The sequence below is a fragment of the Balaenoptera borealis genome, assembly GCF_965194805.1.
Source record: "Balaenoptera borealis genome assembly, chromosome: 4".
NCBI lineage: Eukaryota > Metazoa > Chordata > Mammalia > Artiodactyla > Balaenopteridae > Balaenoptera > Balaenoptera borealis.
Genome location: NC_138861.1, coordinates 86,996,132 through 87,010,052, shown reverse-complemented (window position 1 = coordinate 87,010,052; position 13,921 = coordinate 86,996,132). Strand labels below are relative to the sequence as shown.

At 38.6% G+C, this 13,921-nt stretch overlaps 2 protein-coding genes across 17 annotated transcripts in view; both read right to left on the bottom strand.

The window, feature by feature from the left end:
- Window positions 1-13,921, bottom strand: part of TLR10 (toll like receptor 10) — a 54,960-nt gene that overhangs the window by 8,518 nt on the left and 32,521 nt on the right. The window lies entirely within an intron of this gene.
- The window catches only part of TLR1 (toll like receptor 1), a 55,732-nt gene continuing 41,922 nt past the window's right edge, over window positions 112-13,921 (bottom strand). For all 16 annotated transcript variants that reach the window (XM_082390513.1, XM_082390512.1, XM_082390525.1 and 13 more), the window contains one exon: window positions 112-13,068. In XM_082390513.1, the coding sequence (XP_082246639.1) occupies window positions 10,611-13,001 (2,391 nt within the window). In that variant the 5' untranslated portion in view covers window positions 13,002-13,068 and the 3' untranslated portion in view covers window positions 112-10,610. The remainder of the gene's footprint in view (window positions 13,069-13,921) is intronic.

Sequence of the window (13,921 nt, the reverse complement as noted above, 5' to 3'; positions counted from 1 at the left end):
TTTCCTCCAGTCCATCCCACGCAGCCCTTTCTTGGTCATCTCCTTTTTCTGTAACATTTAATATACCATCCAATGATCAAAATAAGAACAAATACCAACATAAAAAAAGAATCTCTGTGATATAACTTTATGTCCATGGTTATTTTCCAGATTTTAGGAATCCAGCAAAATAAATTAGTTGCCAATACCAAATTTTAATCCATACCCACATTTAAGATGACCTGAGTAATTGTTCTGTTTGATAAATCTACACATTTATTCAGCATGTCTGGTAGCATCTCCACGCCATATTGACTCTCATGCAAATGAGGCAGTGGCCACCTGATATCTTTTTGGATAACAGCTACCATTCACTTACTTTCTGTAGATTGATTCCTACAACCACCACCTTGTAAGGTAGGTGCTATCACTGTTCAGCCTTTACAGGTAGAGAAGGTGTCTCTCAGAGAGGCCCTGTAACTGCCTCACAGTCACAACTTAACCCATGGTGAGTGCAGAGCCTGGGCTCTTAGCCACTCTGCTATCTTGTCTCTCTAGGGTGAGTCAAGATAAATCTGTTTTCAAAATACACTATAATACATTAATCATAATGAAATTATAGCTCACTACGTCATGCTGAGTCTTTAATGTTTCCTTATACACAGTTCAAGGAATCCAGTGAATAAGTCTGCAAGTGTCACCCAACTTAGGATTTAGATCAGTTACTTACAAGGATTGACATGGATTGAGCCATTATGTTGAGCACTGTCTTGTCGAAGCCACTGTATTTTGGGGTCACTTGTTACAGCACCCTGCCTATGTCCTACCTAACGTACTGTTGCACTTAGAATGAAATCCAAACTCCCAATACTGGATTTTAACGTCTCCCAGGAGCTGGTCTTGCTTCCTTCTGGGATCTCATTTCATATAACTCTTCTCCTGACCCTCTGCACTCCAATCATACTGCCCCTTTCTTTGTTCCTTGGCCACATCATGCTTGCCCCAACCTCAGGGCCTACCCTAGTTTTCCCCTCAACTTGGGATGCTCTTCTCTCATCCTTCCTTGGCTGGATCTTTCTTATCATCTAGGTCTTGGCTTAAAGTTTATCTCCTCTAAGGAACCTGATTTGACCACCTAATCTAAAGAGGCCATTTTGGGCTTCCCTGGTGGTGCAGTGGTTAAGAATCCACCTGCCAATGCAGGCGACACGGGTTCGAGCCCTGGTCCAGGAAGATCCCACATGCCGCGGAGCAACTAAGCCCGTACACCACAACTACTGAACCTGCGCTCTAGAGCCCATGAGCCACAACTACTGAAGCCCACAGGCCTAGAGCCCGTGCTCTGCAATAAGAGAAGCCACCGCAATGAGAAGCCTGTGCACCACAACAAAGAGTAGCCCCTGCTCACCGCAACTAGAGAAAGCCTGCGTGCAGCAACGAAGACCCGATGAGCCAAAAATAAATAAACAAAATAAATAATTTTTTTTTAATGGGAAAAAAAGGCCGTTTAGATTAACTTGGTGTTCGTTCCCTTCATCCTATTTTATTTCTCTACAAAATAGAGCACTTACCACTCTCTGAAACTTTTGTTCATGTATTTGTTTGTTGATTACTACCCCACCGCTCACACCCATGAGAGAAGGGGTCCGACAATCTTGCTCATCTCTGTATTCCCAGCACAGAGAATAGTGCCTGGTACATGGCATGTGCTCAGTAAATACATTAATGTATATATGAGTAAATGATCTCAATGTTGTATTCCTTAGCACAATGCGGTACATAATATGCTCTCGAAAATATGTATTGGATGAATTAACTGGAGTTATGAATTCCTGTTATAATGCAGTGCATGATAATCAGAGAATGAGTTTAGTGATAGGAATTGATCACTAAGGCATAAAAGAGATAATGTATATAAACCACTTGGTATCACACCTAGCATATCACAAATGGAAGCAGTTATTAGGGCCAAGACTAGGGTGATTTCAGGCACAAATTTTAAGAAGCACCAAGAAACTCAGAAATCAAGATAAATAATATTTTAATAAAATATTTTAAAATTAATATAAAATCCATAATGAACAAAATATCAAATTTTTTCATAAAGACAGGGTTAGTATTACTGATTTTTCCTCTTGTCTCAGGTTCCAGTATGGCTTGGTAGGACATTGGCAGTTATAGTCATTAGGAAGATGAAGTGTTGGGCTTCCCTGGTGGCGCAGTGGTTGAGAATCTGCCTGCCAATGCAGGAGACACGGGTTCGAGTCCTGGTCTGGGAAGATCCCACATGCCGCGGAGCAACTAGGCCCGTGAGCCACAATTACTGAGCCTGCGCGTCTGGAGCCTGTGCTCCGCAACAAGAGAGGCCGCGATAGTGAGAGGCCCGCGCACCGCGATGAAGAGTGGCCCCTGCTTGCCACAACTAGAGAAAGCCCTCACACAGAAACGAAGACCCAACACAGCCATAAATAAATAAAATAAATAAAGATACATGAAATTGCTAAAATTAAAAAAAAAAATATGGGACATGCTCACCATCCGTCCTTTTAAAAAAAAAAAAGAAGAAGATGAAGTGTTTTTAACATTATTGTCTCACAGAGTACTTCAGTTCATAGCAACTTACTGTAAGTTGCTCCTATGTCTAGGAGCTATGGCCCTTGAAAAATGCTATGTCTAGGAGCTAAAGCAACCCAGTTGCTTTATCTGGAATCCCCTGAGTTGAGATGTCATAGCTTTCATGTTTTACCCACCTCTTCTCTCTGCCCAATACCACAACCTCATGTGAAACTTATTTTAAAGAAGTGAGAGGAACTAACTCTTTCTGAACTTCTCTTAATATAATAAGATAAAAAGGTCCTCTCAGGCAATGCATATAAATTATGGCATTTCATTTAAACATTTTTAAAAGTAGGACAAACTTTTGATGAAAGATGCAGTCAATAAATATGTTACTATCATAGTCATGCTACTGTTACTGGGTGCTGAAAGCAGGTGAAAAACAGAATGACTTTCTTTAATAGTTTATGATTTAAAAGTCCAAGTCAAAAGACACCATGAAATGATTATTGGTAGCTTGCCAAAGAATACTTAAACACCTAATTTCTCTTTACCCAATGATGCAAAAAAAAAAAAAAAAAATGGAGTAGGGGTTAAAAACCCATCGAATGTTGAATAATCTTTACAACGTAAGAGTAAGAAAGACTGACATTTTATGAGCGTTTCCCGTTTGCCTGGCACAGAGCTAAATGCTTTCCATACATTCATTATCTTGTTCAATCCTCTCAACAACCCAACAAAATGATGGATATTTTTATCCCCATTTTACAAATGGAGGAGCTAAAACTCAGAGGTTAAGTAACTTGTCCAAGGTGAGCCAGTGAATAAGCGGTAGAGCATGAATTTGAACCCAGACCTATCTGTTCCTTCTGAACCCAAATGGAAGGCATTTCAAACTCTGAAATGAAAGAGTTTAGGGTGTGATTACCGAGGCTAATTCCGTTGCCAGGACTAATTGCCACTGTGGCCTCTTCCTCTCTTCCCACCTTATGTGCCTCTCTCCGAAGCTATTTATACTCTGCTAGGTGTCATAAATTTCCAGAAATCAGCAAAAGGAAACCCAAACTCTCAAGCACCTGCAAGACAATTCCTCAGGTCAATAGTGATCAATAGTAAGCCCAAGGTCACTCACTAATCATTAACATTTAGATTAGTATAGGCAAAATAATAAATACTGAAAATCTGAACAAGGCTACTTTCCTCCCATTTACTGAATAAGTCTGAAAAATCTAAAAATCTGAACAAATCTACTTTCCTCCCACTTTCTTTAGAAAAGACCCATGCAGCCCTTAGTTCGTTTTCATGAGTGTTACAGCAAACAAAACTAAAGAGTTCTTACCCTCAGGCTTGCAGCGTCTCCGTCAGAGCTGCAGGTGTGGATGATCATAGACAGGACTAGAACTGGCTGGAGGAGTGATTGAATCAAGCTTTTCTGTGAAGCTTACGCTCCTTTGCCCTCTACTGCACAGTGGTGGCATTACATGTTGCATGAGTTCATACAATCTTAGATCACTTTTTAAAGAATTGCAGTAAAATACACATAATGTAAAATTTACCGTTTTAACCATTTTAAGTGTACAGTTCAGTGGCATTAAGTACATTCACATAGTTGTTCACCCATCAGCATCACCCATCTCCAGAACCTTTTCATCATCCCTCCCTGAAACTCTATATCCATTAAGCAGTAACTCCCATTCCTCCCTCTCTTCAGTCCCTGGTAACCACTATTCTACTTTCTGTCCCTGTAAATTTGCCTACTCTAGGTACCTCAAATAAGTGGAATCATACAATATTTGTCCTTTTGTGACTGGCTTATTTCATTTAGCATAATGTGTTCCAGGTTCTTCCATGTTGTAGTGTGTATCACAATTTCCTTCCTTCCCTTCTTAAGGCTGAATAATGTTCTGTTGTATGTATATACCACATTTTGTTTATCCATTCATCCATCAATGGATATTTGGGTTGTTTTCACCTTTTGACTATTGTGAATAATGTTTCTATGGACATGGACGTGTACAAATATCTGTGCAAGTCCCTGGTTTCAGTTCTTGTGGGTAGATACCTAGAAGTGGAATTGCTGGATCATATGGCAATTCTACGTTTAAATTTTTGCAGAACTGCCATATACTGTTTCCCACAGCATCTTAGAGCACTTCGATGGTGCTTTACTTCAAGGTTCGAATCAGTCATGCCGCCCATCAAACTGGGTGGGAAGGCCAAGTGATAATAAGAAGAAATAGGAATGGTGGCTCCAAAATTTCAGCAATCTGACTGGAAGAGAGTGGGAAGGGGTTAATTAGAGGCCTTGTCTTGAAACGAAGTGGTAAAACAAGCATGACATTTTTTAATGTAGACTGCAGAGAACAGATCAATTTTTTAAAAGCAACACTTTTTGAGGTTTTATTTATACTTGACTTTAGGTTCAGATGACACTGCTGGAGATCACTAAGGAAGATGAAAATTTCCAAATGGATTTGTCCACAGGGGGGTGATGGTCAATTTTTAAATGGATAATTATAATAGGTTTATGTAAATGTAAAATCGGGGGGTCCTTAACACAAAATTTTTTTCACAATTATGTTGAGGTTCTTTAGTAAAAATGTATGTATCTCTATATATATTGTAGGGATAAAATCATACAATGAATAACTGTAAAGAAAAACAACAAAAACAGTCTGTTCTACTGCCCACCTAAACATGTACAAACATGTCTACATTCACATATACATGAAGTCAGGTGCTGGATGCATGCCCATCGGAAATATTGTAGAGAGTGTTGTTAGCTTGTTGGATAAGCTCTAAAATTTCTTTCATCTCAGAAATTCTCCAACAACTCTGATCGGTACACATATTCTATACAGCCCTCTCGAGAAAAAATAATCACTTGGGGTTTTTCATGTCCAAAGACATATTCTTCCCTTTCTCAGAGCCCAACATTTTTAAACATTCTATACTCTCAGTGAATGGGGAATTTTCTTTACTTATTTTTATTATCCAGAAACAAGTCAAGCCAAGTTAGAGAGTAGTATTCTGTGCCGTCATCATCATCATCGTTGTGATCACTATAGCTTGCATTCTTCCTAAGTGCAGAAAGTATTGCAAATAAGATATTGGCTAATCCTCACTACAAAGGACATAGAACATATATATGATTCCCATTTGACAGATGATGAATCTGGTTCAGTCAGAATAAGAAACTTGCCCAAGGCCATCCTCTGGTAAGAGATGGAGTCAAGATTTAAAACTGAGTCTAGAGACTTCCCTGGTGGTCCAGTGGCTAAGACTCCATGCTCCCAATGCAGGGAGCCTGGGTTCGATCCCTGGTCAAAGAACTAGATCTCACATGATGCAACTAAGAGTTTGCATGCTACAACTAAGATATCCTGCATGCCGCAACTAAAGATCCCACATGCCACAACTAAGACCCAACACAGCCAAACAAATAAATATTTTTAAAAAATAAATAAAACTGAGTCTATCTGGCTCCAAAGCCCACAATTTTCACTACTTCAGGTACCTAAGAGTTTGTATCCTATTTCCTCTGCCTTCACCTGGAATTTCTAAAATCTTTAAATCCTTATTTGCAATTAGCTGTAAGAATAGTATGCTCAGAACCATATGTGCTGATATCTTTGGCTAGTAATTTTTTTTATTCCCTTCAAAAATCTTTCTCCCTTTTCCTTCCTTTTATTCCCCCTCTCCTCTTATTTTAGTTATCTGCATACATGTAATGTCCTCTGATTGACTGTAAGTTTTTTAGGGCAAGAAACAACTAGCACAGGTTAAGTGTTACGTGGGTTTCTCCTCCCAAAAGTGAAGACTCAGACAAGAGCTTTGTGTGTGGGTCATTTGTTCTGAAGACGTAATCTCAGGGCTCAAGAGTGAGGAGACTGAAAAGAATGAAACAAGGAAGAACGGAAAGCCAAGCCAAGAGTGAGTTATTGAGCTGGTTACTCCTGTGGGCAAGTAAGTTTCAATCCCATGGGGGATTCTGAGGAATGGTCTAGACTATGCCTCATTTTTTTTACCCAAGAATAAAAGAGAAAGGAATATTTATCTAATGACTCCCATCCCTTTAGAAGTCAAGGATCTCTTCCCAGGGTATCTCTTGTACTTCCAGGTTTGTGCATAGACCAGAATAGCTGAACAGGCTTCTACAAACGTCCTGTAGCGTGGTATTAGTGACATCATGGGGCATAAAGTGAGAAGTAGATGGCGCAGCTATGACAAGGTGCTGCCGAGCTACACTTGCCTAGAACTGGCTGCCAGAGTAAGAGTCTCTAGAGACTGACTGATGAGTATGGAAAATAGCTGATATCATAAAGCTGGGGAAGAAAGTATGACAAAGCCCATTCCTTGCACTGCTCCAATCTGCTCATGCCCTATTTTAATAGTTTCCCCAAACACAGGGATGCTGTATATAGAAGCAGTACACATAGACTATATGCCTCCCTCTGATCAAAAGAGCAAAGGCTCTCCTGCATGCTAGTTCAGACAACTAGAATCTTAGCAAGATATCCAGCCACAGAAAACCAGACTCAATTTCCATTTGGCCTGAAGTGTAACACACTCTTGGTTTGGGACCCTGAGACAAGTATTCTACTGCAAGTAGTTTATTTCAAAGGTGTTCCCAGGAAACACGCTTGGAGGAATGAGGATATGAAATAAAAATAGAAAGGAAGCCAGTAGAGTCATTTCTACCATAGAGAATCAGAATTCCATCCTACTGGGGGATTCAGGGAGAATGTAAAGTATACCCCAGATTTGTCTCCCCCAAAATGGGTGAGAAAGTTGTGGTATTTATCTGCCAATTCCTTTCTGGCATTGGTTGATGGCTGCTTCCAAGGACAACTTCCAGCACTTCTGAATTGCCCTTTGTGTGGACTAAGTGGCTCCTCATGGCCAAGAAGAAAATACTTCAGGCAAAGAGTCTCCAGTATTAGCAATAAACAGCCTTCAACATGCAGAGGCAAATGCTGAGTGGAAATGAGGAGGACACCAATAGCTTTAGAAATCTGCTTTAGAAACCCAGCTACAAGTATAAAGTGCATGGAGTTTTCTAACACTGACCCTGGCACAAAGGGACATTTATCAACTGAAGTTGTTTGAATAGGTGCTTCTCTTGATTACATGATAATTTCAATGAATTCAGTCCTACCAAAGAAATAGGTGAATCCTGATGAATACAGATGCAAAAATCCATAAGAAAATACTGGCAAACAGAATCCAACAACACATTAAAAGGATCATACACCATGATCACGTGGGATTTATCACAGGGATGCAAGGATTCTTCAATATACACAAATCAATCAATGTGAAAACCATATTAACAAATTGAAGAATAAAAACCATATGATCATCTCAATAGATGAAGAAAAAGCTTCTAACAAAATTCAACACCCATTTATGATAAAAACTCTCCAGAAAGTGGGCATAGAGGGAACCTACCTCAACATAATAAAGGCCATATACGACAAACCCACAGCAAACATCATTCTCAATGGTGAAAAACTGAAAGCATTTTCTTCAAGATCAGAAGAACAAGACAAAGATGTCCACTCTCGCCACTCTTATTCAACATAGTTTTGGAAGTCCTAACCACGGCAATCAGAGAAGAAAAAGAAATAAAAGGAATACAAATTGGAAAAGAAGAAGTAAAACTGTCACTGTTTGCAGATGACATGATACTATACGTAGAGAATCCTAAAGATGCCACCAGAAATCTACAAGAGCTAATCAATGAATGTGGTAAAGTTGCAGGATACAAAATTAATGCAGAGAAATCTCTTATAGTCCTATAAACTAATGATGAAAAATCTGAAACAGAAATTAAGGAAACACTCCCATTTACCATTGCAACAAAAAGAATAAAATACCTAGGAATAAACCTACCTAGGGAGGTAAAACACCTGTACTCAGAAAACTATAAGACACTGATGAAAGAAATTAAAGACGATACAAACGGATGGAGAGATATAGCATGTTCTTGATTGGAAGAATCAATGTTGTGAAAATGACTATACTACCCAAAGCAATCTACAGATTCAATGCAATCCCTATCAAATTACCAATGGCATTTTTTACAGAACTAGAACAAAAAAAAATCTTAAAATTTGTGTGGAGACACAAAAGACCCTGAATAGCCAAAGCAGTCTTGAGGGGAAAAAACGGAGCTGGAGGAATCAGACTCCCTGACTTCAGACTATACTACAAAGCTACAGTAATCAAGACAATATGGTACTGGCACAAAAACAGAAATATAGATCAGTGGAACAAGATAGAAAGCCCAGAGATAAACCCACGCACCTATGGTCAACTAATCTATGACAAAGGAGGCAAGGATATATAATGGAGAAAAGACAGTCTCTTCAATAAGTGGTGCTGGGAAAACTGGACAGCTACATGTAAAAGAATGACATTAGAACACTCCCTAATGCCATACACAAAAATAAACTCAAAATGGATTAGAGACCTAAATGTAAGACTGGACACTATAAAACTCTTAGAGGAAGACATAGGAAGAACACTCTTTGACATAAATCACAGCAAGATCTTTTTTGATCCACCTCCTAGAGTAATGGAAATAAAAACAAAAATAAACAAATGGGATCTAATGAAACTTAAAAGCTTTTGCAAAGGAAAGGAAACTACAAACAAGAGGAAAAGACAACCCTCAGAATGGGAGAAAATATTTGCAAACGAATCAATGGACAAAGGATTAATCTCCAAAATATATAAACAGCTTAAGCAGCTCACTATTAAAAAAACAAACAACCCAATCCAAAAATGGGCAGAAGACCTAAATAGACATTTTTCCGAAGAAGACATACAGATGGCCAAGAAGCACATGAAAAGCTGCTCAATATCACTAATCATTAGAGAAATGCAAATCAAAACTACCATGAGGGATCACCTCACACCAGTTAGAATGGACATCATGAGAAAATCTACAAACAATAAATGCTGGAGAGGGTGTGGAGAAAAGGGAACCCTCGTGCACTGTTGGTGGGAATGTAAATTGATACAGCCACTATGGAGAACAGTATGGAGGTTCCTTAAAAAACTGAAAATAGAATTACTATATGAACCAGCAATCCCACTACCGGGCATATACCCTGAGAAAACCATAATTCAAAAGGAGTCATGTACCACAATGTTCATTGCCGCTCTATTCACAATAGCCAGGACATGGAAGTAACCTAAGTGTCCACGACAGATGAATGGATAAAGAAGATGTGGCACATATATACAATGGAATATTACTCAGCCATAAAAAGAAATGAAAGTGAGTTATTTGTAGTGAGGTGGATGGACCTAGAGACTGTCATACAGAGTGAAGTAAGTCAGAAAGAGAAAAACAAATACCGTATGCTAACACATATATACAGAATCTATAAAAGAAAAAAAAAGGTTCTGAAGAACCTAGGGGCAGGACAGGAATAAAGACGCAGACATAGAGAATGGACTTGAGGACACGGGGAGGGGGAAGGGTAAGCTGGGATGAAGTGAGAGAGTGGCATGGACTTACATATACTACCAAATGTAAAATAGATAGCTAGTGGGAAGCAGCCACATAGCACAGAGAGATCAGCTCGGTGCTTTGTGACCACCTAGAGGGGTGGGATAGAGAGGGTGGGAGGGAGATGTAAGAGGGAGGAGATATGGGGATATATGTATATGCATAGCTGATTTGCTTTGTTATAAAGCAGAAACTAACACACCATTGTAAAGCAATTATGCTCCAATAAAGATGTTAAAAAAAAATAGGTAACTAATAAGTACCTGCTGTATAAAAAAATAAATAAAATAAAATTCAAAAATACAAAAAAAAAAAAAAAGAAATAGGTGAATCCCTCATGTGGTAGAAATTAACTGTTTAAATAGAAATTATAACATTTCATCAAATTTATTACCACATATACATGGGGAACTGGGGCCTGAAAGGACATACACATTTTTATCTACATCCTAAATTCAGAATCATGTTTATATCCATATTGATGCAAAACAAGGTCATTGCTGGAGCTTCTAAAAGCAGCAACATTTTTTCCGAATGCAGCAGAGGAATATTTTTAGATTTGTGTGTGACTTATTTCTTTTGCTTTGTCCATCAGTTTAATATTAATGGATGCTCTTAGATTAGCCCAAAAAAGTCCATGTTTGCTCTTCTCCTTGGGCCATTCCAAATAAGTTCTCTGTGCCATGAGAGCTTTGAGTTTGTGATAGCTGCTAGGAATGGAATACTGTGGAATGGGATCCAGCAAGATCAGGATTAAGTTATTAGATCCTTCATTGAAGAGATTGTGGTGGGCAAAATAGAGTTCATAATGGCACCACTCACTCTGGACAAAGTTGGGAGACAAAACAAAGATGGACTTGTAACTTTTCTCAATGCAGTTTATGATATTTTCCATGATGCTCTTGCCAGGAACAAAGTTTCTCTCATGGAGACAAATTCTTATATCTTCTTTTTCTAGGTTTGGTATTAATTCATTCTTCACCCAGGCAGAATCATGCCCACTATATGAAATAAAAGCATGGAACTGGACAGTTCTTTGGAGTTCTTCTAAGGGTACATTCCTAGCCCTGCGCCGGGTCTGGGTCCACTGACACACCATCCTGAGATACCAGGGCAGATCCAAGTAGATACAGAGGACAGTCACTGTAACAGCAAACACCAGCCCAGAGACCCCAATGGTGACAATCAGCAGAGCTGTGTTGCAGGATAATTGAGATACATGGAAGTCCTTTAGTGGGGTTCCCTTATAGCTTTCTGGATAATCACACTTATAAGAATCAGGCCAACCCTCTACCACTTCACTTGATACTTGGCCTACGCTTTGGATAAAGTCTCTTAACTCACATGTACATTGGAATGGATTGTTCCCTGCTTTTAGGGACCTAATCTTCTGGCAGCTCTGGAAGAAATCAGCTGACGGGTTGGAGACTGAATTATAGTCAATGATCAGTATGGAAAGGCTGCTAAAGATACCACATCCAGGAAGGTGGGCTAAAGAATTGGAAGCAACATTGAGTTCTTGCAAAGTTTCTAGACTGGTGACATCTATAGGGATGCTCCTTATCCTGTTATTGTGGAGATCAAGAACTTTGACCCTGGGAGGTAAACATCTGAAAACAGAGTCAGTAAGTATATTTGAAGACATATTTAAACTTAATAAACTTCTGGTCCAAGGGCAATTTTCTTCACTTTCATCATACTTTAGGGAATTCTGGCTAACATCCAATTGTTGTAGAGACTTCATCTCCTTGGTCATATGAACTATATTTGCAAGTTCTTTTAACTGATTCATTTGTAAACTGAGTGTCTTCAAATTAGCCAAGTTTGCACAGTTTCTAAAAACCATGTCTGTTAAGAGATTGTTGGAAAAATTCAAATACAGAAGTGGGCTAATTTGGGATGGGCAGACCATGTGGACCATGTGTGCAGCAGACACTGTGAGATGCTGGATGTTCATATTTGAAAGGATTTTATAGATATAACCTTGTGGAAGGCTGAACACATCATTGACAACTTGGTGTATAGACAAGGCCTTCAGTGAAGTACCAGAATAATCAAAATCGCTGAAGTCAACGCGACCTTGTAGTTTCACATTTGAAATTGAGAAATACTTGATGTTTGTATGCCAAACCAACTGGAGGATCATAAAGAAGGAATTCCAAGTTGTTTCAATGTTGTTTAAAGTAAGATTTGATAACCTTGAATTCTTTTGAAGTTTTGACAGAACATTTTGGAAAGAAGAACACCCATTATCATCTAGCACACATTTGATATTAGACAGTTCCAGACTTACGGCGGTGCTGACTGACACATCCAAAATAAAATGGAATTCATTTCTTGTGGGGAAAACAATGTGCAGACTCTGGGTGTTAAGGTCTCGAAGGCTCTCAGGGTCTTCTTTTTCCCCATAAGTGTCTCCTAAGACCAGTAAAACCTTACTGATGTGCAAATAAGCAATCGGCAGCATGCTGGATTTTTGTAACTGTGTGGCACTCAACCCCAGAAATTCTAGTTGAGACATGTTGCCAAGCTCTTGGCATATGGGCAGAGCATCAAATGCATTAAATGAGAGGTCTAAGTGCTTGAGGTTCAGAGTAGGGTGGCAAGAAATCTTCTCCAGCTTGTTGTGGGACAAATCCAAGTATTCCAGTTCTTGGTTGAATCTGAAAACACTCATGTCAAGATACTGGATTCTATTATGAGAAATTATCAAAATCTTCAGCTTTGATAGTGATATGATGTCAGAAGTCCGAAGTTCAGAAATGTAGTTTTGTGATATATCTAAGATTGTTGTGTTCAGGGATAGGTCTTTGGGAACATGGGTAAGACCTGTTTTTGATCTGTCAACTAAAAATTCACTTTCATTAGATAACTGGGTTCTGATCTCAAGTATTAGTATGAAGATGATGGCAAAATGGAAGATACTAGAATTCGTTTTAGTCATTTTGTAACAGTAAACAATCCTAAGGGTAGCTGCTATTCTTCAGAGCATCTTGATACAGATACAGATCCTAGAGGAAAAAAAAAAATCAACATTAATTGACTGTATTAAATTAGGCATGGCTGACATTAAACATTTTTTACTAGAGACTCATTAAATGAAGTTTACATTATTTGGAGTCACACAACCTGAAACCAGGAAAATATACATATTTATAAACAATTATACTATCTCTAATCAAATAACTTTTAATATGGATACGTAATGGGCTGAATGGTGACTCTCTCCCCAAAAAAGATATGTCTGCCTCCTAACCATGTCCTAATCTCCTAACTGAATGTTATCTAATTTAGAAAAAGGGTATTTGTAGAGATAGTTAAGAATCTTGAGAAGATCATCCTGGATTATCTAGGTGGTCTCTAAATCCAATGACAATTATCCTTACAAGAGAAAGGGGGAGCATTATTTACAATAACCAAGATATGGAAGCAACCTAAGTGTTCATCAATAGACAAAAGATAAAGATGTGGTATACATATACAATGGAATATTACTCAGCCACTAAAAAAAAAAATGAAATCTTGCCATTTGCAACAACATGGATAGATCTAGAAGGTATTATGCTAAGTGGAATAAGTCAGACAGAGAAAGACAAAAACCACATGATCTCACTTTTATGTGGAATCTAAAAAACAAAACGAACAAAATGAAAACAGATTCATAGATACAGAGAATAAATGTGTGCCAGTGTGGGGAGGTGGATGGAGGGTGGGAGCAATAGGTGAAGGGGATTAAGAGGTACAAATCACCAGTTATATAATAAATAAGTTACGGGGATGTAACATACAGCATGAGGAATATGGTCAATAATATTGCAATAACTCTGTATGGGGACAGATGGTTACTAAACATATCGTGGTGAT